Source organism: Eleutherodactylus coqui, chromosome 7 (assembly GCF_035609145.1).
Source record: "Eleutherodactylus coqui strain aEleCoq1 chromosome 7, aEleCoq1.hap1, whole genome shotgun sequence".
Lineage (NCBI taxonomy): Eukaryota > Metazoa > Chordata > Amphibia > Anura > Eleutherodactylidae > Eleutherodactylus > Eleutherodactylus coqui.
The window spans coordinates 184,720,138-184,743,955 of NC_089843.1; the positions used below are offsets into that span (position 1 = coordinate 184,720,138).

The following is a 23,818-nucleotide window of genomic DNA, read 5'->3' on the forward strand; positions in this document are numbered from 1 at the left end:
AGTAGTGCCACTGTGACAAGGCCTACAACTCATCTCCACTGTCTCCTAGGCTAGGGCCTGCTCGGAAGCTGCAGTAGGGCCCTGTAGATGTCTATGATCACCATATTACAACTAAGTAGAACTTGCAGAATACATGGTGCCAGGATATACTCATGTGCAAAAGGTTTTGTAGTTTATGTTGCAACGCTCACAGGCAGCACAAATGTTTTCTTTCCCTGCAATTATTTAAGGTGTGTAGACTACAGACGACTGGGAGTGTAATAAACCAGTTTACAACACATTGGATGTTTTATGCAAATATATATATATAGGACTGAAAAACATCAATAAAATACATTAATCAGATTACCAAATTGTGTATCCAACTTTCACTTCTTGTTCGTCGTTCAATTTCTACATGCAGAAAAACTGAATGTCGTATCATTCTGTGTAAGGCCTAATGCCCACGGCCGTATTTGCACTGTGGGATCCGGAGTGGGCATTCACCTCCGAATGCCGCAGCAAATACTGCCCATATGGCATGCTATGGAAAATGCTCTTCCATGCCCACGAGCAGAAATCAACAGCAATTTTCCGCTTGCAGGGAAAAATAGCAGCATTTCCTATCCTAGTGTTGGTCTCGCACGGACGGCTTCCATTGCAATCAATGGAAGCCATTCGTCCTGCGGAGAGTCACAGTGGATCTGCGTCATCGCCGGCACAACTCTCTGCACTGCATATGAGCAACAGCATGCCAGCTGGCACATCAGCAGAGCAGAAAGAAGACAATGCCAGGGCACAGGGTCTGATTCCGCTGCGAGATTTCGCAGCCGGAATTTGAACCGGCTGTGTGCATTTGGCCTCAAGGGGCAGTCGGTCACTTATGAACGACTGCCTGTTTACTGTGGATGGAGGCAGGCCAGCCGGAACTATCCCCGCTTGCCCCGCTCCTCCTCCATTCACTACCGCTCCTACACTGTGAGTGATGCTCATTCCTGTGTAAAAGCATCTCTGGGATGACTGTTGGGCATCTATTGCCTGACAGATCGTCCTATGTAAAGGCACCCTTAGGCCATGCTGAGACTTTTCGTAGCAAGACTTTTTTTCCCCCCAGAATTATCAATTGGTGACCGCACGCAAATCAACATGGCCATTGAGTCCCCTTACTTAATACGTTCATGTATTACACGCCAAATAGGGCATGGGGATTGGCGGCACAGAGCAAGTATGCATGTAATTGCGCACTTGCTGCTTGCTCATGCATCGGGGTAGGGGGGGTCACATCTAATAACTACCATAGAAATAGATTGTTGTCATAGTTATCACTAGTTTACCATATATTACTAATGTTTCCACAATCCTGCCTTTGTCTTGCCTGCATTAAGTAATTGGATTGCCTGTGATTGTTAAATCCTTGTACGTATTATATCTGGCACCAGTGGCCAAACAGACATAAAACACCTTTGGTTTCACTAGACAACCCACATATCAGATACATGTGTCTCGCAGCTTGGGCAGATCCTGGGAACATCGTTCCAGAAGTATTTAAAGATCTCTATGAGCCAAAGGCTTGTTCCAGTAAATTAACCTATAAGTGCCAAACCTATTGAACTAGGGCATTAAATGTGATTATAAAGCTACAGTAATGCGCTAAAGGTTTACATTTAGAAATCTTTACAAACTATTTAAAGCTCTTCTTAATTATATTCAGATGATCATCCTGGGATCCCTTAGTGGGTGTTAGAAATTGAAATGTATGGTTTTACTTTACGATGATTCACAAGAGACTATAAACTGAAGGTAATTCATTATATTAACCCCTTAAGGACGCAGCCCTTTTTTATTTTTTTAAAAGGTTTTTCCTCCCCACTTTTAAAAAATCATAACTCTTTTATTTATCCATCGCCACCGCTGTATGAGGGCTTGTTTTTTGTGGGACAAGTTGTATTTTTCAATAGTACTGTGTAATGTACCATATAATGTACTGAAAAACATTAAAAAGTTGAGTGAAATGGAAAAAAACCCCACAATTCTGCCATCTTCGTGGGTGTCCTGTTTCTACGGCATACACACTGCACCAAAAATGACCTGATAACTTTATTCTATGGGTCAGTACATTATTTAGATTTTTTAAATTATAAATATGGCTAACTTTTATTGCCTTTTATTTTTTAAAAACAGATTTGTACACTTTTTTTTAGTCCCCAGAGGAGACAAGAACATGTGATGGTTTGATCAGTTTCTGCACTATGATGTTATACCATTGTATTACATCATACCACGATCTGGCAGGCTGTTGCAGGTGAGTGTCAGCTGTAAGAAACAGCCGCAACCTGCATTGTATGGAGCGAGATCAACCCTCGATCCCCATCCATACAAATCCTGAACCTCCATGATGTAACTGTACTCCATGGAGTGTTCAGGGGTTAAATAGTCTTTTTTATATGAAATGGAATTAAACTTCTCCAAGTCACACGGCCTGACAATCTGTGACATTTATTACTACCTCAAGTCTCAAAGCTGACCCTGGTTATATGTTGCAAAACCATCTGACGCTATGATCTATATTGTAGTTCTGATGTAGAAACAGATTTTAAAAATGGAAGCATTATGAGCTTGTATATTTTTTAATCAACCAAATATTAGGCTAACTTCACACGGGCGAGCGCGATATGGAGCCGTGAATCCCACCCCCTACCATGCTTGCCATCAATGTGAAATCCCTGTGGATGGGAGGCGTTTTCATGTCAAAATGCCATAGCTGTCACAGCTGTGGCGGAGAATCACAGAGTTTCTCCCATTGTTTTCAATGGAAGACCTCACATCGCGTGTACCTAGCACATGGCGCAATGCTGCCTTTGGCCCCAGTGAGAATTTTCAGCAAGGTAGAACATGTTTGTTTCTCGAATAGCATTGCAGTACCAAGCAGGAAAACATCGCTCATGTGTATGTCCCCATTCGAAACAATGAGGTTCATATTTGTGCATCTCGCAAAGCACAAATCTCATGCAATTTTGGCGCTCATATGAAGGCAGCCTTAATGTGTGGAGTATAACTGAAAGCGGTATTCTGGTTAGTGGACAAAATTACAAGTTTTAACCTATTTACTGGATGGGTGAAAACTGATAGTTCGTGGGTGTCTATTCGTTGGGACCTACAGCAATCCCAAAAACGGGGGACCTGTGACCCCCCCCCTCCCCCCTAATTCACAATGCAGATCCATTTTCCCTAACATAGCAGCAAAGGGACTGCCAGTCATGCAAGCTCTCTACTCATTTTAATGGTGCAGATAGAGATAGTCGAAAATAAAGCACTTGGCTGTTACCGTCAGTTCTGTTGAAATGAATGGAGCGGCCGAATATAGCCGAGCGTAGCGCTTGCCCCTTTAAAATGAATGGAACTGTGCATGTGTGACCAGCAGCCCATTCACTGCTACGTTAGGGACATGGAGAGAAGAGATACTGCATTGTGAATAAGAAGGGACACAGGTTCTCCCTTTTCGGGATCCCAGTGGTTGGACCCCCACCAATCTATCAGTTTAATTCAGAGGATGGGTGAAACCTTGAAATTTTGTCCACTAACTGGAATACTCCTTGAATATTATTTAAAGAGTGTATTTAAGAAAAGAGAATGGAGATACGTACCCGCTGCCACAATAATTATATCTGCTATCTGGGTGTGGACCTTTAGCAGCTCTCTTGGGGTGTATCTGTGTGTAATCGTCACTGTTGCATCACCTTAAAGGAAAAAAGATGTCAAAAGATTCAACAACTTCCAAGCAGTTTCCATCATTAAACACTGCAGAAGATCTCTGACAAAAGAGGGCACGAATGTAATGTTAGTTATATGAAACTTGCTATTCATGACCCCCAATATTTCTGAGGTGTTACATCAATATATTACACATCAGAGATATCAACATCGATGGTTTTAGTATCCTGAACAGGGGCTTAACTATAGGGGATACAGAGGATGCAGTTGTACCTCCTTTTCCTGCTGAGTTAGAGAAGACAGAGGCACAGGGTGCTCCTCATCACCGGAACACACAAGGGCAGGCGACGCATGAGCGGTCACTGTACACCGCGTTGCTGACGCACTTTCCCTACATGGTCCCCTAGTCTGCTCCTGCACATCATTGAACTTCTTCTTGTGCAACTAGCTCTTCGCTGGCCATATGGAAGAAGTTCAATGTGCAGCAGCAGACCGGGAGACCATATGTGCGGTGTACAGCTTCTGTGTTGCCCGTTACTGTGTGTCCCGGTGATGAGGAGCACCTTGTGCCTCTGTCTTGTGCGACTCAGCAGCTGCAAAAGTACATGACACCTGATCACAGACAATACTTTATCCAGTCATTTCTGAGGAAGGGGCTGTGTCCCTGAAAAGCATCATACTGGCTGCAAATTAATAATGAAGAATTGGGTTAATTCTCTCGTCTTAATGAGCCTTCTGTTCTAAGGGTTGTGCCTGTGGCCTATTGTTTTTAGTTTCCTGTGATTCAACTTATCATGCCACGTTACATACGGTGGCGACATTTTCACTAGCAGCCCCTTGTGGTTTTCTTCAAAAATCTCTTCTCTACCATTTGGATCAGATTCCTAGTAGAAGTTGTTTCACCATCTTCTTTTCTTCTTTGCATTCTAAGGGCGCCTACCCACTTGCGTTTGTGATTTTCGTGCGTGAAAAACTCAGCGTTTTCCGCGCGTTTTCCGCGCGTTTTCACGGCCTTTTTCGCGGCTTTTTCGCGCCTTTTCCGTTAATTTCCATTGACATTCATGGGTGCATTAAGAGAAAAATAAGGACACATATGCAACTGACAGTTCCTATGTTAAAAATTGCAACGGACCGAAAAAAAAAAACGCAAATGGACAAGAACACATTCTATCCTAATTGCTCTTCAGAAAAAACGCAAAGGAAAAAAAATCGCAAGTGGGTAGGCGCCCTAATAGTAAAACTGTCTTTGCCAATAGCAACCAATCACAGCTCAGCTTTCAGTTTACTAGAGCAGTATTAGAGAAACGCTGTGCTGTGATTGGTTGCTATGAGTAACAAAGACAGATTTACTGCTAGATAGTTTTGATAAATGAGACCTTTTGCCTGATAAATTTTGTCTCATTTTAAAGTTCTCGCTCCCTGCACAGCATCACGTTTGCATGAAGGAAAATGGCAACTCTAAAACAGCGCGCACCAACAGTAGTGTGGTATGCCAAAACAAAGTCAATCATTTTTAATGCAAAGAAATTTCTGATGAGTTTACAGAGGAGATTCACCTGATGGAAGAATAATCAATATGTCATTCCAGACGTTTCTTGTCACTACAAGTGTTCAAGAACAGTCTGGAGGAGCTCATTGAAGTTTTTCCAATGAGAAAGTAGAAGAAATTCAAGCGGGGGTATCAGAGAAGTCCAGGGAAATCAATTTGCCAAGCATGAAAACAAATCAGCATACCGTCACTGACAGTGCATTGAGTTCTGCATAGGTAGCTTTGTATGTATTGAGTGCAAATTGTCCAACAGTTGAAGCTAGATGACGATCCGCGTAGACAGGAATTTCTTACTAAAGTGCTTAATTGTATCAATATGACAGTCACTTTATTGGAAACATCTTGTTCTAAGACAAGGCCACATTTTATCTGTCGGAATATGTCAATAGGTATAATGTTCAGAAATGGGAAACCGAAAATCCCCATGTCTACAAAGAACATGTCTGATATAGCCCAACATTGAATGTTTGGTGTTATGCAATGAATGACAGGGTTATTAATTAGTTTTGTTTTTGTGAACATATAGTGGTTTGCCCCAGACAACTTGACATGTTGGAATAGTTCCTGTATGCCGCATGTCAAACTTAAGGCCTGCGGGTCGAATCTGGCCCAAGAAGTCATTTTATGTAGCCTGGGAGGTCCAAATGCAGAAGAGCCTCTTCTAGATCGGAGGGTACTGAGCTGTGCCAGGAAGAGTCTCTGGCGCACTCTGGACTCATTTGCGATCTTCTGCTGGGTACTAGGATCGCGGTCACCATCTACACTGCAATGTTAGGTGCATGCGGACTGAGCACTGTGCCGCTTACTACAGCCCATGGAGCCTTTGGTGTGCATTTCCCTATCTGCTTCCCCCGCTGAGCCTGCTGCACGGATCAAAGAGAACAATGTTTTATACTGCTGCTAAGCCCAGTGAGTAAGGAATTCCCTAAGGCCTCATGTCCACGGGGAAAATCAGGCCCGCCGCGGATTCTCCTTGCAGAATCTCGCAGTGGGTCCCTCCTTTCCCGGGGACATGAGGCTAAAAAGAAGATTAAACTTACCTGTCCGGACGCTGCGGATCTTCCCTCCGTCGCGGCCGGATCTTTTTTCTTCGGCCCGGCAGCGTGCCGCGCACATGCGCCGGGCACCCAATTTTTTTTTAAACTCCTGCTCTCCCGCGCTACCACGCCGGAGAGCAGAAATTCAGGTACGAGTGTTTCGCGGATCCGGACGGCCTCCGTAGGCTTCAATAGAAGCCTGCGGGAGACCCGCACTAAAAATGGAGCATGCCGCGGGTGTTTTCCCGCAGACGCAATCTGTGCCTCAAAGGAAAATGACATCCACAAGTATTTAATTACCTGCGGGTGTCCAATGCATCCTTATGGGGCGCGGATCACGCTGCGGATTTTAAATCACATTTTTCCCGTGGACATGAGGCCTTAGGCCTCCCTCACACAGGGGGCTTTCAGCAGCATTTTCAGCAGCGTTTTCAGCCCTGTTCTAAACGCTGTACACGGCTCCCATTCATTACAATGGGGCTGCTCACACAGGGCTGAAAACGCTGCTTTGAAAAGCACTGCGTTTTGAAAGCGCTGCATGTTCTATTATTGGGCATTTTCCGCTGAGTCTCCCATTGAAATGAATGGGCAGCGTTTTCAGCTGGGCTGAAAACACAGCTGAAAAGGCAGCTGAAAAAGCAGCGTTTTGCAAACGCCCTGTGTGAGGGAGGCCTTAGGAATATTTTGAGAACCTTTCAACAGGTTGTAACTCCCATAATTTTTTCTTCTGTCTGACTACCTGGCAGTTTAGAGTCAAGTGTCTGTGTTGAAGGACTTGTGCCCTAATTTTTCTGAACTAGAACCTTGCCCTGGTCCGTCTGTTCTCCTCTTCCCCAACCTTTTTAATATATCCTTTAAAATACAGTCTTACAATTACAATTGTCCCTTTGACGGGAACCATAATGCTGATGTGGCTCGCAGTGAAAAGGAATTTGACACCCCTGCAGTATACCCAAGTAGCTGATCTGCAACCTGACATCTTCCAGCAAGATGGGGCTCCCCCTACATTTGGAGTATGGATGTTTGCCGTTCCTTCAATAACATTTTTCCAGGTCACTGGATGGGACTCGGTGAATGATGAAGGACCATATGTTCGCAACTACAATGAATGATCTCCCAGATTTGCAAGCCAGCATCCATGATATGATTGTTACTGTAGCAGAACACACATTGCAGAGAATGTGGCAAGAAACTGAGTACAGGCTGGATATTGTTCTTGCTACCAATGGGGCACATGTCAGGTTTATTAGTATGCATCAGAATAAATTATGAGTTGTTCTTACATTTCCTGTAGATTCATTTTCATTTTCCTACCAGTCATACTTTATGCTCTGCAAACTGAAAATGTGGTAGGTTTGAATGAAACACCCTATATTTAGTACTCCAGACCGCGTATAGAATTATGAACTTAACCAACACATTCCAAATATGTAACTAATACCCTCATGAGAATAAGGTCTATGAGTGAAAATATCTGGTGTTAAAGGGGCTGTCCCACATAGATTATTTTAAGTTAAATTCAGCTCATAAATAAGAACATTTTTGTATTTACACTTCTTCAAAAAACGTTTCTATCCTCAGATGTTCCAGGATTAATGTTATAATAGCGCCACCTGCTGTTGTTATTCTGTGCCCAGACATGGTAAATGTTCCAAGGTGGTCACTGAGCTCTGTCATTGGCTGCAGCAGCCTCTTTATGAGATGGCTCAGGCAGACTGTAAATATAACGTCAGTGAGGAGACCCAGAGTTGTCGACAGGGAACATGCTGGGAGTGGGAGAGTGCACTCTATGAGCTCATTATTATCTTTACATGAGCACTTGGGACTCGATTGTAAAAAAAAAAATATTTAATCTTGTACAACCCTTTTAATTATAAACAATATTTTTCATGACAACCCCTTTAATCATGCTATGAATATGAAAACTCCATGTAGAGAGGTCGTAACAGCACAACTATCCCTCCTTGCAAATTTCAAAACTTACAGGGTGAATCATGACTCAGAGCTTGGAATTCAAGTCTCTTTGCAGTTTAGTATATTCTTGGCAGAACAACATTTGTTCATGATACAAGCAAGCTCACGCTCAATATTTAAACATATGATGCAATATCTACGAAGTTTGTGCAATAATTCCTGAAATGACAAGTTATATTTACACTAAAACGACAATAATAATAATTTCTTTGTGAAAAGTACATTATAGTAAACTAACTACCGTATATACCGGCGTATAAGGCGACGGGGCGTATAAGACGACCCCCCAACTGTCACCTTATACGCCGGTATTCAGTGGAGAAAAAAAAAAAAATTTATTACTCACCTCCCACGGCGTTCTGTCGCGCTCCGGCAGCATGTCGCTCGCTCCGGCAGGCTGTCGCTCGCTCCTCGTCCCCGCCGCAGCATAGCTTTCTGAATGTGGGGCTTGAAATCCCCGCTTCCAGAAAGCTAATACACACGCCGGCAGCCATGACATCATTGAATGGCTGTGATTGGCTAAAGCACACGTGGCTTCAGCCAATCACACTATTCAATGACATCATTGAATGGGTGTGATTGCTAACACGTGCGCCTTCAGCCAATCACAGCCATTCAATGATGTCATTGAATAGTGTGATTGGCTGAAGCCACGTGTGCTTTAGCCAATCACAGCCATTCAATGCTGTCATGGCTGCCGGCGTGTGTATTAGCTTTCTGGAAGCGGGGATTTCAAGCCCCGCATTCAGAAAGCTATGCTGCGGCGGGGACGAGGAGCGAGCGACAGCCTGCCAGAGCGAGCGACATCCTGCCGGAGCGCGACAGAACGCCGTGGGAGGTGAGTAATAAAATTTTTTTTTTTTACACTTTTTTTTTTTTTGTATTACCGGCGCATAAGACGACCCCCGACTGCAGAGCAGATTTTTCGGGGTTCAAAAGTCGTCTTATACGCCGGTATATACGGTATGTATGTAATTTCCTGTTTTAAGCCCACCTGTTTTGGTCTTTCTTATGCAAAAACTATCAATGGTAATTCAATGCCAGCTATGTACTTCCCAAGTTTAATACCAGGGCACATCACATTTTATAATTCAAGGAATATATATATAGGATCATGAGTACTAACAGAGAGATGTATGCTAGCAATTCATTACATCTGTGGATGGTTGTTCTCTACAGCTTTCCTAGGTGCATTTCTCTTGCATTAAAAAATGTGGTCTGAATTTAATCTAAGTCACAATTATAGACAGACACGATCTAACTAAACGACTAACACACAAACAATTGTATTGTTTGGGAAGTGTGGGCCTTACGGGGGCTTTATACATTAAATAAAGGTGAACATTAGAGATGAGCGAGCATACTCGTCTGAGCTTGATGCACGTTCGAGTATTAGGGTGCCCGAGATGCTCGTTACTCGAGACGAGCACCACGCGGTACTCGTCTCGATTAAACGAGCACTGACCATTGAATTCAATGGAGCCGGTAATACAGCCGGCTCCATTGAAAGCAATGGGCTGCCGGCGAGCGCGGGATGAATTTTCAGGAAGGGCTTAAAAATATAAGCCCTTACCTGAAAATCATCCTAAAATGTGTAAAAATAAAAAAAAAATGTATACTCACCTTTCCGCTGCAGCCGAAGTTCAGCCGCGTCTGGCCGGCAGTTCTCCTGAACTGCTGTGAGTAGTATTCAGCAGCCGGGGATTTAAAATCCCCGCCCGCTGAATGAGCTGCCTCTGATTGGTCACAGCCTCACCAATCAGAGGCAGCTCTCACTCACACCCATTCATGAATTCATGAATGGGTGAGTGCTGCCTCTGATTGGCTCAGCGCAGGGACCAATCAGGGGCAGCTCTCAGCTGTCATTCAGAGAATCGTTATGCTGACAGTGGGGGGGGGGGTCTCACTCTTGCCACTATTGTGGCTTAAGAGTGAGACCTCGGAGCCCGAAATGCAGCCCTGCATGTTGCTCCTCACCTGCCCTATCCATTTCTGTGTTTTTTACATGACTTTGGTGATTTGCTAAGATTTTCACAAATGAAAACCTTAGCGGAGCACCAGTCATATACAAAAATGCTCGAGTCGCCCATTGACTTCAATGGGGTTCGTTACTCGAAACGAACTCTCGAGCATCACTGAAAGTTCGACTCGAGTAACGAGCACCCGAGCATTTTGGTGCTCGCTCATCTCTAGTGAACATAGCCTGGTTAGTTTCAAATTTCTTCTCCTGAAAAAAGACTGGATAATGTTAAGTATTCCTTGATACAAAGAACTTTCAGAAAACATCAGAAGACACAGTCTAAAGAGAAATAAAGATACAAAAGCATTTCTAAAGACTTGTGGGTCAGAAACAATCTTTTCTCCTTAGGGAGAGCAACTATATACTATAAACTAAGTGAGGAGACTCAAATGGCCAAGCACGCTCCTCTGGGTAATATGCAAATAAGGGAGATGGAATAAATCCTCCACAGTGCCACCTATTGAAAGGCAGCATTCCTTCAAGTCAAAGTCAGACTTGTATAAAAAGTCTGACTTTGACTTGAAGGAATGCTGCCTTTCAATAGGTGGCACTGTGGAGGATTTATTCCATCTCCTTTATTTGCATAAAGACTTGTGTGTACATCTATATATATAAAGCTGAAAGCCCTCACTGACTGACTGACTCGCCAAAAGTTCTCCAACTTCCCGATGTCGTAGAAACATGAATTTTGGCGCAAGCATAGATTATCTCCAAAATAGGAAACATAATTGGGTCCCAACTCAATTATTCAATTCTAGTGCAAAAGAATTAGCGTCGAAATTTAACGTACATAATCTAAATCTCTCACTTCCCAATGTCATAGAAGCTTAAAATTTGGCACGGGCATTGAATATGTCATAAATAGGAAAAGTTAATAGGTCCCGACTCGATTATTCAATTCTATGCGCAAAAGAATTGGCGTCCAAATTTTACGTACGGAATCTAATTCTCTCACTTCCCGGTGTCATAGAAACTCGAAATTTGGCAGGAGCATTGATTATGTCATAAATAGGAAAAGCTAATGGGTCCCAACTCGATTATTCAATTCTATGTGCAAAAGAATTAGCGTCCAAATTTTACGCACGGAATGTAATTTTCTTACTTTCCGGTGTCATAGAAACGTGAAATTTGGCACAAGCATTGATTATGTCATAAATAGGAAAAGCTAATGGGTCCCAACTCGATTATTCAATTTTATGCGCAAAAGAATTAGCGTCCAAATTTTACGTACGGAATGCAAATTTCTCACTTTCCGGTGTCATAGAAACGTGAAATTTGGCACGAGCATTGATTATGTCATAAATAGGAAAAGCTAACGGGTCCCAACTCGATTATTCAATTCTATGCGCAAAAGAATTAGCGTCCAAATTTTACGTACGGAATGTAATTTTCTCACTTTCCGGTGTCATAGAAACGTGAAATTTGGCACGAGCATTGATTATGTCATAAATAGGAAAAGCTAATGGATCCCAACTCGATTATTCAATTCTATGCGCAAACGAATTAGCGTCCAAATTTTACGTACGAAATCTAATTCTCTCACTTCCCGATGTCATAGAAACTTGAAATTTGGCATGGGCATTGATTATGTCAAAAATAGGAAAAGTTAATGGGTCCCAACTCGATTATTCAATTCTAAGTGCAAAAGAATTAGTGTCCAAATTTTACGTATGGAATCTAATTCTCTTACTTCCTGATGATATAAAGGAAACGTCGCATGGTTGCCTCCACGTGGTGTTTCCTGGGTAACGCAGAGAACTATGCAAAATGGTGAACATATGTTTTTTCGGTATCTCTAAAGTAACCACGACCTCATAAGATTTTCCGTGTGAACACCAGATAAACACCAGTACCAAATTAACTCGGGCGAAGCCAGGTATATCAGCTAGTCAATTAATAAGGGAGATGGAATAATACCTCCATAGTGCCTCCTATTGGAATGCAGCATTCATTTAAGTCTCACCCTTTATACAAGCCTTGTAACAATGACTGGGAATTAAAGGCAAAGCCAGACTCTATGCTCAGACAGCTGTTTCAGGGTATTTGCCCTACATCAGTAGAAGTCTGGCTTTGCTAGTGAGAGGTCTGGGACGGAGGTCAGAAACGCTATATTTTCTCCTTAGGAAGAGCACAAGCCATGATTTTAACTGCTTTTTGGATGCGGAAATACTGCAGAATGTCCCCAGCGGAAATTTCTGTAAAAAATTCTGCAGCATTTCTGCATCCAAAAAGCAGTCAAAATCTGCACGCTGTCTATTTTGAAACAGCCCTGCCCATTTCTGCCGCATGTAAACCCCCCCCAGCAATAATAGTGACATCCCACTGCGTCCCCCTAGCAGTAATAATAGTGGGGGTCCGCTGGGTGTCCCCCAGTGGCCCCCCAGCAGTAATAATAGTGACAGCCCCCAGCAGTAATAATAGTGACATCCCCCAGCGGCCCCCTAGCAGTAATAATGCCCCCCCAACGGTCCCCCAGCAGCAATAATGCCCCCCCAGCGGTTCGCCCCAGCAGTAATATTGCCCCCCCTCCCCAGCGGTTCCCCCAGCAGTGATAATACCCCCCAGCGGTCCCCCAGCAGTCATAATGCCCCCCCTCAGCAGTCCCGCAGCAGGCCACCAACAGTAATAATGCCCTCCCAGGGGTCCCCCAGCAATAATAATGCCCCCCTCCCCCTCAGCGGTTCCCTCAGCAGTCATAATGACCCCCCTTCCCCCCAGCAGTAATAATGCCCCCCCAGGGGTCCACCAGCAGTAGTAATGCCAACCCCTAGCCCCCAGTCCCACATACTTACCCCTTCTCCTCGCGAAAGCACCACTCCTTTTCTGCCTGATCGCTGGTGCACACTGTCGGATGCCTCCTCCTCCTGCTCTTACGGAACCAAGTAGGAGATGTCGGGGGACGGGGAGGAGGATCCCGGCTGCACACTGACGTCACAGTGTGCGCCGGGATCAGCGCAGATAGCAGCGCTGGGTCAATGCCTGTAGGGGAGCCGCGGCCCCTGCAGGCATTCACTAATGTGGTGAGCGGCCGATGGTCACGCGTGCCAGCAGGGAGGGCTCTGCGTGCCGCCTCTGGCACTCGTGCCATAGGTTCGCCACCACTGGTCTAGGAGCTCTCCCTAAGGAGAAAAGATAGCGTACATCAATCCTAGTTTGAGGGAAATGATCAGTGCACATCAACACCTCATCCCAACTGTGAAGCATGGTGGAAGGAGCGTCATGCTTTACTGTCTCTAGACCTAGGCACTTGTGATAATTTAGGGAACAATAAGGCTGCTTTCCCACCTGCGAGGGTCATTTTTGGGTTAACGTCTCTCTCTGCTCTGTTTTGACGGAAAGAAGCTGAAATAAAACTGAAAGAAAAACAGATCCTGTCCGCCCCTTCGATCTCAGTGGGGTTAAAAAAAAGAAAAAACAGAAAGCAAACAGAAAGGCTTCAATTTGCTTCCATTATGTTGGGTTTCTGTTTTTTTGGACGGGGAAAAAAAAATCGCAATCTGGAGCGTTGCTTTTCCGTTGCTCAAAACTTTTTTGAAATCGAACACCTCACGGAATAAAAGCAAGCAGAAGCCTTTCCATTTGCTTTCCACTTTTTTGAGACCCCATTGCAATCAATGGGGTAAAAATAGATCAGTTCTTTTCGATTTTATATCAGTTTCCTTCAAAAACGGAGCAAAGAGATGGAAACCCTGAACTGACCCTAATGCAGGTGTGATAGCAGACTAGGTCAAATACATTTTTTTTTTATTTTTTTTTTAAAGATGATGATTTATGTTTTGGTATGGCCAAGTCAGAGTCCTGACCTTAAAGAGTTTGTCTAAGATAAGTTTTCGATGTGGAAATCTGAAGCTCGCTGGAATGCAGCGGTGGCGCAGGTTGGCAAAAATGTTCAGTTTAATGATTTAAATGGAAATGTGGAATAATGCAAGAAGTCGAAACATTAGGGAAATTATGAAGATTGTGCACAGTCTTTAGAATACCCCTTTAAATCAAGGGGTTTACTTACTTTTTCTTCCTGTATTCTTGATGTTTACCCTATGTGCTCAATAAAATAAACTTGAAAGATGCGACTGTGCGTTCTTTAGTTAGATTGTTTACTAAGGGTGTGCTTACATGGGGCAAATATTGTTTGAATAATTGCTGGAAGTATGGTAGTCATTACAGCGAGCTCTTAGTGTATGAACGATTACTGTGCTTTTACACAGAGCGATTGTTCTTCATGTTTACAGCTGATAAAGCGCACACCTCCCGGCAAAGTTCATTTGCTAGTTGTTGAAAGATAAACGATTGCCTGTTTACCTTGGCGGTAATTTATCAACTAAGGACTATTTTTAAGGGAGCTAAAATGGAATGACTAGTGACTATTGGTAGTCGTGTTTACATGGAACAACCATCAATTACATGGTTTGGACAATAGTTGTTCCCCTAAGGCCTCATGCACACAGCTGTAAGCATATTTTGGTCCATGAATCTTCAGTGTACTTACGGGCTTAAAATCGCCTATTCCTTTGTGGATTTCGGCCCTTCAACCACTTATGTGCATGTGTAAATACACAGCAATTTATGCGCGCAAAAAAATATGCAAAAGTGCCCGCTTTCATGCGTACTTAATGCATATTTAATGCACTTTTCTGACTTATTTAGGTGCGTAATATCAATAAAAATAGGACATACTGCGTATTTTTTAATGCAACTGAAAAACACGCACATATGAATGAACCCATTGAAATCAATGGGTTTCTATTCAGTACGTTTTATGCCTATATGAATGAGCCCTGACTCAAAATTATAGACAAACACAACCAGTCCACTTAATTCGTAACCAATGCTGAAAGCCAGGTAATTTCAAAGGGTTTTACGTTTTCCTGCAACTGCATAGTCTAAGCTGGCAGTAAAGATTCATCTACTGGAGTGTATTACCATTTCACACACAAAAATATATACGTATACATTGTGATTCAGGCTCTCTTCATGTGGCACACTGTGTTGGGAATTACCCCTTAGCATTGACAGTACTTGTGCTATGTAGTTCATGAGTTCAGTGAAAGTCTTACCCCCTGGTCTCTCATGTCTTCCATCTGTGTGCAGTAGCATTGAAATAGGCATTCCTACATTCTTTGATCTTCCGGCAACGACCACATTTTTACCAAAAGTTGGTATCCCTAAAAAGACATATGTTTTCACTTTTATGGAATTGTACTCGTGCAAGTAATGGAAAGATAACACCATGTCCACCTTTATAACCTATTTTTTATCGCTCCAAATCATATAAAATGAAAATGCCCTGAAAAATCCCAGTTGCATTTAGAACAACACAACAAGAGCCGTATCTGCTCACAGGATGCTATCTGGAACTTGATATCCGCATTACCTGGGCAGCATCCTGTAGGTGCGGTCCGGCAGGGCCGCTGCTGAGTCTGTGACTGCTGACCTCTCCTCTTGGCATCTGCGCTGCGTACAGGACGGCGCTCTCAGATGTGGGGGGGTCAGCAGTAGCAGACTCTGCGTGGCTGTAAGACCCCAGCTGCAGGCGGGGTGAGTAGTATTCCTGTTAGTTTGATACACGGCCGATGGGACACATAAAATGAAGCGGTGGACAGGATTCAGCCCGTGGGCCTTGCATTTGCCATGTGTGCATTAGAGTATATTGCCGAATCCCGCTTTCCTTGAATGTATTTGGAGGCATTGGTCCAAAGAGAGGTGAGCCTTTCAGAGTAGTATTCCATTTATAAGATGTCGCCTTTCCTGGCAGATGAGCTCCCACACTTTTATCAAAATGAGCACTAAGAGCCTCACATTTGTGCAGTAAACAAAACAGTTATATAGTTTTAAATAAAATTTTAGATGTTTGTTGCTGCCTCTTGTGTCTGCTTGTACTGTATTGTTGTAGCCATGGCGTATGTGCACTTGCACACATTTGTAGGAAGTGCTGACTAAATTTGTTTTTTATTGTATTAGCAAAGTTAGGGTGCACTCACACAAACAATTTTCTCCTTCAGATTTTCCGACCAAAAAAATGGTCTGAAATCAGGGGGAAATCGAATATATTCATTTTAATATGAATATTGAAATGGGCTTAATTTAATTGGTTATAGTCAAAGTAAATAAAAAAAATCATGCTGAAAATTTGCAAAAACTGAACTTCACTGGTGTAAATATACCCTAAAGAAGAGCACATATCTCACAACAAATTTGATGAATTTGACAATGTCCATCAGTCAGAAAGCCAAATCTAAGCCTGCTATCATCAGGTCTAGAGCTGTACCATAATTTTCTGCCATTTTCATGCTCTGTTCAATTCATTTGACAAAACTTGATAAGCTTTTTACACAAATTTGTTACACATTATCATTTGCAATATTTTTTGTAACAGTTGATCACAAACTGTTAACTGCTTAGTAAATGTGGGCCATTGTCTTTATTTTTCGTCTTTTAGAAGCTCCACCCAGTGGTAGCCGAAGCCTAAGACTTCAAAATATGAAAAAAGACCCATCAATGGAACAAGATAGCCTGGATGGGTGTGAACAGTTGTGCTCCAGGACTTTAACAAGATTATGGTGGTTTCACATCTCCGTTTGGGGGGCAGGAAAGGGGAATCCCCTGGCTGAACAGGTTTGTCTTATGATGTAATTGAACAGCATTGAACGGGTGCCATTGACTATAATGAGGTCTATACGGTTTCCATTCAGCTGCCCAGCTTTTTGCTGGCAGAAAAGTCCTGCAAGCACCGCATTTTCTTCTGGTCTTCTGTGCCAGATCTGCGACAGAACCTTCAACCGGATGTTCCAGTGCAGATGTGAAATTGCTACATAATCGTGGTATAACACTCCCATTGATTTCAATGGGGCCTCGCAGACGTGTACTCGAACACTGAATTTTCCAACGCAGCAATTTTTGAGCATTGTCTTCTCTATTTTGCCACGTTTTTTGCGCTTTTAACGCACCTTATCACCCATCACAATGATGGGATGCATTAAAAACCACTGTCAGACACAGTAACCTGCGTTCAAAAACAGCGGTAAATTTGTGGAAAAGTGCTGAGATCGGAATTGCGGCACTTTGCGGGACGTTATGTGTGAGAGTGGCCTTAGTAATGTAGTCAAATAGTAATACAAACAACAGCATGGAATTGCAACAACTGGTCATGATCAACAGAATAGCTCTTGCAGTGGTCAGTATATTTATACTGCACAATAAGGGCAAGCACCCACTGGCGTTTTTTTACCTGCGTTTTGCGTTTTGCGTTTTTTCTGCACAGCATAGAGATAACATGTGTTCCTGTCCACTGGCGTTTTTTTTGCGTTGCGTTTGCGTTTTTAACATAGGAACTGTCAGTTGCATATGTGTCCTTATTTTTCTCCTAATGCACCCATGAAAGTCAATGGAAATTAATGGAAAAGCCGCGAAAACACCGCGAAAAACGCGTCGAAAACGCTGCGTTTTTTTCCCGCGGAAAACGCAAACGCCAGTGGGTGGGCGCCCTAAGGCTGCTGTCACACCTGTGTTAGGGTCAGTTCAGGGTTTCCATCTCTGCTCCGTTTTTGGCTCAGAGAAACTGAAATTAAATGGCAAACAGCTGATCTGTTTTTTCCACATTGATTGCAATGGGGTTTCAAAAGAACAGAAAGGCTTCCATTCACCTCCATTCCGTCAGATTTCCGGTTTTTTGGACAAAAAATAGCGCAGTCTGCAGCATTATTTTGCCATCCAAAAAAATTGAATGGAAGCAAATGGAAGACTTTACGTTTACCTTCTGTTTTTTGAAACCCAATTGAAATCAATGGGGGAGAAAAAGGATCAGTTTTTTTCTGGTTCATTTCAATTTTTATCCTCCAAAAACGGAGCAGAAAAACAGAAAGCCTGAGCTGACCCTAACACCAATGCGAGAGCAGCCTAGTAAGTGTAGAGGCATATAGGAATTAAAATGTTCTTTAGGGCGCATTCATACAACCCTATATCGGCCGGGTTTTCACGCCCAGCCGATATACGGCGTCCCTCTCTGCAGGGGGAGGAGGCTGGAAGAGTCGGGAGCAGTGGTCTGAGCTGCCGCCCCCTCTCCGCCCCTCTGCACTATTTGCAATGAGAGGAGGCGGGATGGGGGCAGGGATAAGTTCCAGGAATTAGCTCCGCCCCATCCCACCTCTCCTCATTGAAAATAGTGCAGGGGGGTGGAGAGGGGGCAGGAGCTCAGACCACTGCTCCCGACTATTCCAGCCTCCTCCCCCTGCAGAGAGGGACACCATATATCGGCTGGGCGTGAAAACCCAGCCGATATACGGTCGTCTGAATGCGCCCTTAGAAGTGAACCAACCATCTGACTTGCAGAGACAAGCAGACCTTCAGCATACTCAATGTTCATCCATAGATGTAATTGTCGATATACCTGTTCTCTTAATGATTTCCCATACAGCGGCAGCAGTGGCAGGAATAATAGACGATTGATCCAGGCAGAGTCTTCCAACATTTACTATGTGAAAACCATCCACATCTTTTTCTGGAGCGACAGCATTACATATATCTCTTTCATTGATATGCTCTAAAATGAGAAGGATTTTATTTTTGAACACATATCTTGCAGAGAAATATAGTATAAAAAGACATTTGCGCATATCTATTATGCCCTGTATGCCAGCTTTCTGGTTTATAAAAGTTGCAATTTTGGGGTATGGGGCAAAATTGCAAATTTAGTTGTATTAGTTGTTGAGTACACTCCTGGGAAGATTACTGGCCTAGTACATCTATCCTATGATAAATGGCGCGTGTGCGAGAATTGTCGACAGTTACGCCCCACGTAGATCGTTCGATTTCCATCATTGCCACTTATTCTCTCACTTCCCGGTGTCGTAGAAACGTGAAATTTGGCACAAGCATTGATCATGTCATAAATAGGAAAAGTTAATGGGTCCAACTCGATTATTCAATTCTAAGCGCAAAAGAATTAGCGTCCAAATTTTACATACGGAATCTAATTCTCTCACTTTCCAATGTCATAGAAACTCGAAATTTGGCACAAGCATTGATTATGTCTTAAATAGGAAAAGCTAATGGGTCCCAACTCGATTATTCAATTCTAAGCGCAAAAGAATTTGCGTCCAAATTTTATGTACGGAATCTAATTCTCTCACTTCCTGATGTAATTTGGCACGAGCATTGATTATGTTATAAATAGGAAAAGTTAAAGGGTCCCAACTCGATTTTTCAGAGTCGAAATTTTACGTACGGAATCTAATTCTCTCACTTTCCAATGTCATAGAAACTTGAAATTTGGCACGAGCATGGATTATGTCATAAATAGGAAAAGTTAATGGGTCCCAACTCGATTATTCAATTCTATGCACAAAAGAATTAGCGTCCAAATTTTACGTACGGAAGTTTTTTTTTCTTACTTTCCGGTGTCATAGAAACGTGAAATTCGGCACGAGCATTGATTATGTCATAAATAGGAAAAGCTAATGGGTCCCAACTTGATTATTCAATTCTATGCGCAAAAGAAGTAGCGTCGAAATTTTTCGTACGGAATGTAATTTTCTCACTTTCCGGTGTCATAGAAACGTGAAATTTGGCACGAGCATTGATTATGTCATAAATAAGAAAAGCTAATGGGTCCCAACTCAATTATTCAATTCTAGTGCAAAAGAATTAGCGTCGAAATTTAACGAACGGAATGTTTTTTTCTCACTTTCTGGTGTCATAGAAATGTGAAATTTGCCACGAGCATTGATTATGTCATAAATAGGAAAAGCTAATGGGTCCCAACTCGATTATTCAATTCTATGCGCAAAAGAATTGGCGTCCAAATTTTACGTACGGAATGTAATTTTCTCACTTTCCGGTGTCATAGAAACCTGAAATTTGACACGAGCATTGATTATGTCATAAATAGGAAAAGCTAATGGGTCCCAACTTGATTATTCAATTCTATGCGCAAAAGAATTAGCGTCCAAATTTTACGTACGGAATGTATTTTTCTCACTTTCCGGTGTCATAGAAAAAATGGATTATACCTACCTGATAATCAGGTTTCCAGTAGTCTCCACGACAGCACCAATTGAGATTGCCTCCTCCTGATAGGACAGGAACATACTGAGAGGTTAAAAGCTCCCCCCCTTCCCCACTTTCCTCAGTGGATTCTAACGAATTGCCGGGGTAGGAGCTCAACTTAAATTTTTTCCCTTAACCGGGATTTTTTGGTTTTTTTGTTTTTTAGAATAAAGTTATATTATATATATGTTTTTTTATATTATATTACATAGTTTCTTTTCTATCAATTTAGGGGGGGGGGAAGGTACGGGTGCTGTCGTGGAGACTACTGGAAACCTGATTATCAGGTAGGTATAATCCATTTTTTCCCCCAGTCGTCTCCACGACAGCACCAATTGAGACGTACCAACTAAAGTTTCCCTAGGGTGGGATTGCTGCCGAGAGGACTTCGCGGCCGAAGGCCATGTCCTCGTCCTGCTGCACTTTTACCCTATAGTGTTTAACAAACGTGTGGGGTTTCTTCCAGACTGCGGCTTTGCATATCTGCTCGACCGAAGCTGAGCTATGTTCGGCCCATGAGGATGCTACTGCCCTTGTAGAATGGGCTTTAAGAGCTAAAGGGATTTCCTTCCCGAGGGCTTTATAAGACTCTATGATGGCCAGGCGGATCCACCTGGCTATGGAGCTTTTTGCTGCTTTGCTCCCTTTATTTGGGCCACTGAACTGGATGAACAAGTTGTCGTCCCGCCTCCAGTGGCTTGTCGCCTCTATGTAGCCTAGGACTGCTCTCCTGACGTCCAGGCAGCTTAGGGTTTTTTTCTTCCTCGTTTTTAGGTTTACTAAAAAAATGAGGGGATTATTATGTCTTGGGACCTATGACAATGTGATACTACTTTTGGCATGAAGGCAGGGTCCGTTTTAAATACTAATTTGGTGTCCGAGGTTTTCAGGAATGGGTGGCGAATGGACAAGGCCTGCAGCTCGCTAACCCGTTTTGCGGAGGTGATGGCTACTAAGAAAATGGTCTTGATAGTAAGCATTTTTATGGGTAGTGCTTTGATCGGCTCGAATGGTACCGCTATCATGGCCCTTAGGGCCCAATTAAGGTTCCAGTCTGGAAAAAGATTTATGGGTCTAGGCCGTAATCTAGTTGCTGCTGCTAGGAACCTGTTGACCCATCTGTTGTCTGCGAACTTTGTGTCACATATGGCGCAAAGGGCTGCGACCTGGACCTTCAGGGTGCTTGGAGAGAGGCCCATCTCTAGGCCCTCCTGCAGGAACTCTAAGATTAGAGGGATATCCGGGATAGAATCCCCGCGATCCCTTCCCTGTCTCCATGAGGAAAACCTTTCTCCAAACTTTCTGGTAGATAAGGTGGGTAGTCTTTTTTCTGCTGGACATTAACGTTTCTACTACTCTCTCTGAGAATCCCTTCTCTTTTAGTGAGGATTCCTCAAGAGCCATGCTGTTAAGTGGAGCTTGTCTAGGCGCGGATGGCTCAGTGGCCGCTGCGGGCCAGAAGGGGGTCACCAGGATTAGTGTGCATACCTGGGTTCTGAAATGTTGTAAGACTCTGGGGATCAATGGTATAGGAGGAAAGGCGTACACCAGCCCCTCTCCCCAGTCTTGGCCTAGGGCGTCTACTGCTGTCGGACGATCTCCTGGCCGGAGGGAGAAGAAATTGCTTACTTTGGCATTTTCCCTGGTTGCGAACAGGTGCAATTGTGGGGTCCCCCACTGGTTGATCAGGATTCTGAATGCTTTCAGGGAGAGAGACCGTTCTCCTGGGTCTATTTGCCTCCTGCTGAGAAAGCCCGCTTTTTAGTTTAGCGTCCCCTTCAAATGGGTTGCCGTGATCGAGAGGATCCGGCCCTCTGCCCAGTGGAAAATTTTCTGTGCGATATTTTGCAGAGCGGGAGATCTTGTGCCCCCTTGGTGTCGTATATGGGCGACCGTGGTGATATTGTCTGACAATATCTTTATATGCTGGTCCCGTAGCGAGTTCCCCAACTGCTGTAGGACCTGCCATACGGCCTGTAGTTCCCTGTAATTTGAGGACTGTTCTTTTGTCCTTTGAGGCCATGGGCCCTGAAAGAACTGGTTCCCCACATGCGCTCCCCATCCCCAGGCGCTTGCATCCGTTGTGATGTGAGTGGCTGGGTTTTGTAGCCAATGAACCCCTCTCCGCAGATTCTCTGGGGATGTCCACCAACGCGGGGATGTTTTCACCATGCTTGGGATGTACATTCTTGTCCCTAGGGAGGACTGCCTTTTGTCCCACGTGGATAGGACTGAGGCTTGCAGGGCTCTGGTGTGAGCCTGGGCCCATGCCACTCCTGGAATGCACGACATCAAGCTTCCCAGGAGAGACATGGCTTACCAAACTGTGCATAATCGTCTCCGTAAAAAGGTTTTGACTAGCCGTCGGATTTTTTGCATTTTCTCCTCGGGTAGGCAGGAGCATTGCGATTCTGAGTCGAGCGTTATACCCAGAAACGTTTTCTGTTTGTCGGGATCTAGGCTGGATTTTTCCCAGTTTATGATCCATCCTAAGGATTGGAGAAGTTCTAGCACTATCCTCAGGTGTTCCGTTAGGAGTTCTCTGGACTCTGCTATTATTAAAATATCGTCCAGGTAGGGTATTATTAGGACCGACTCTTCCTCAGGTAGGCGGCTACCTCTGCCATAATTTTGGTGAAGATTCTGGGTGCTGAGGAGATCCCGAAGGGCAGGCATCAGAATTGGTGGTGCTCTATTCCTTTGCCCATATCCACTGCGAACCTTAGGTATTTCCGGGACCCCTCGTGGATCGGTACGTGGAAGTAAGCATCCTTTAAATCGGTGGATGCCATGTAGGCTCCTTTGGGAATCAACTTTATCGTTGAGGAGATGGACTCCATCTTGAATTTTCTGTATCTGATGCGGGTGTTCAGAGGTTTCAGGTTCACTATCATCCGCTGTTTCCCGCAGGGTTTCCTTACTAGGAAGAGCCTGGAATAATGGCCCTGGGTTTCCTCGTTTTGCGGTACGGGGGATATTGCATTTAGTTGTTGCAGGTCCCCAACGCTTTGCCTTAGTAGGTGTAACTGTTGTTTGGAGCCTCCCGTGATAATGAATTTTCTTCTGGGGAGGGACACTAGTTCTATCCGGTATCCCTGCTGTAAGATCTTTGGGATTCATGGGCCTTCGGAAATTGCAGCCCCTTGATCCACAAAGCCCCCCAGCCTTGCCCCTACGGGGATGGCGTCAGGGTCTCTGCTTTGGCTCCCCCTGGTGGGGGTTAAAGAGGATGTTCCTTCCTCTGCCCCCCTTGGGGTAACTCCAGTGGCCTGTCTTGCCCTTGCCTCGGTAGGCCTCTGGCTGTTGCCTTGGGGCCCGGAAGAAGGTCTTCCCTCTCTGTGGCTTTTCTTCCGGGAATCCCTTCTTTTTGTCGGCCGCCTTCTCTAGAATCTTGTCAAGGTCCGGTCCGAACAAAACTGGCCGTAGAACGGGAGGGCGCATAGCTTATTTTTTGAGGCTAGGTCGCCTGACCACGATTTCAGCCATAACTCTCTTCTGGCTGAGTTA

General features: G+C 44.0%; 1 protein-coding gene across 1 annotated transcript in view; it reads right to left on the reverse strand.

The window, feature by feature from the left end:
• The window catches only part of MTHFD2L (methylenetetrahydrofolate dehydrogenase (NADP+ dependent) 2 like), a 69,779-nt gene that overhangs the window by 19,251 nt on the left and 26,710 nt on the right, over positions 1-23,818 (reverse strand). Inside the window, exons 4-6 of the mRNA XM_066574084.1 lie at positions 18,654-18,806; positions 15,325-15,432; positions 3,624-3,716 (exon numbers count right to left, since the gene is read on the reverse strand). Of these exons, the coding sequence (XP_066430181.1) occupies positions 3,624-3,716; positions 15,325-15,432; positions 18,654-18,806 (354 nt within the window). The remainder of the gene's footprint in view (positions 1-3,623; positions 3,717-15,324; positions 15,433-18,653; positions 18,807-23,818) is intronic.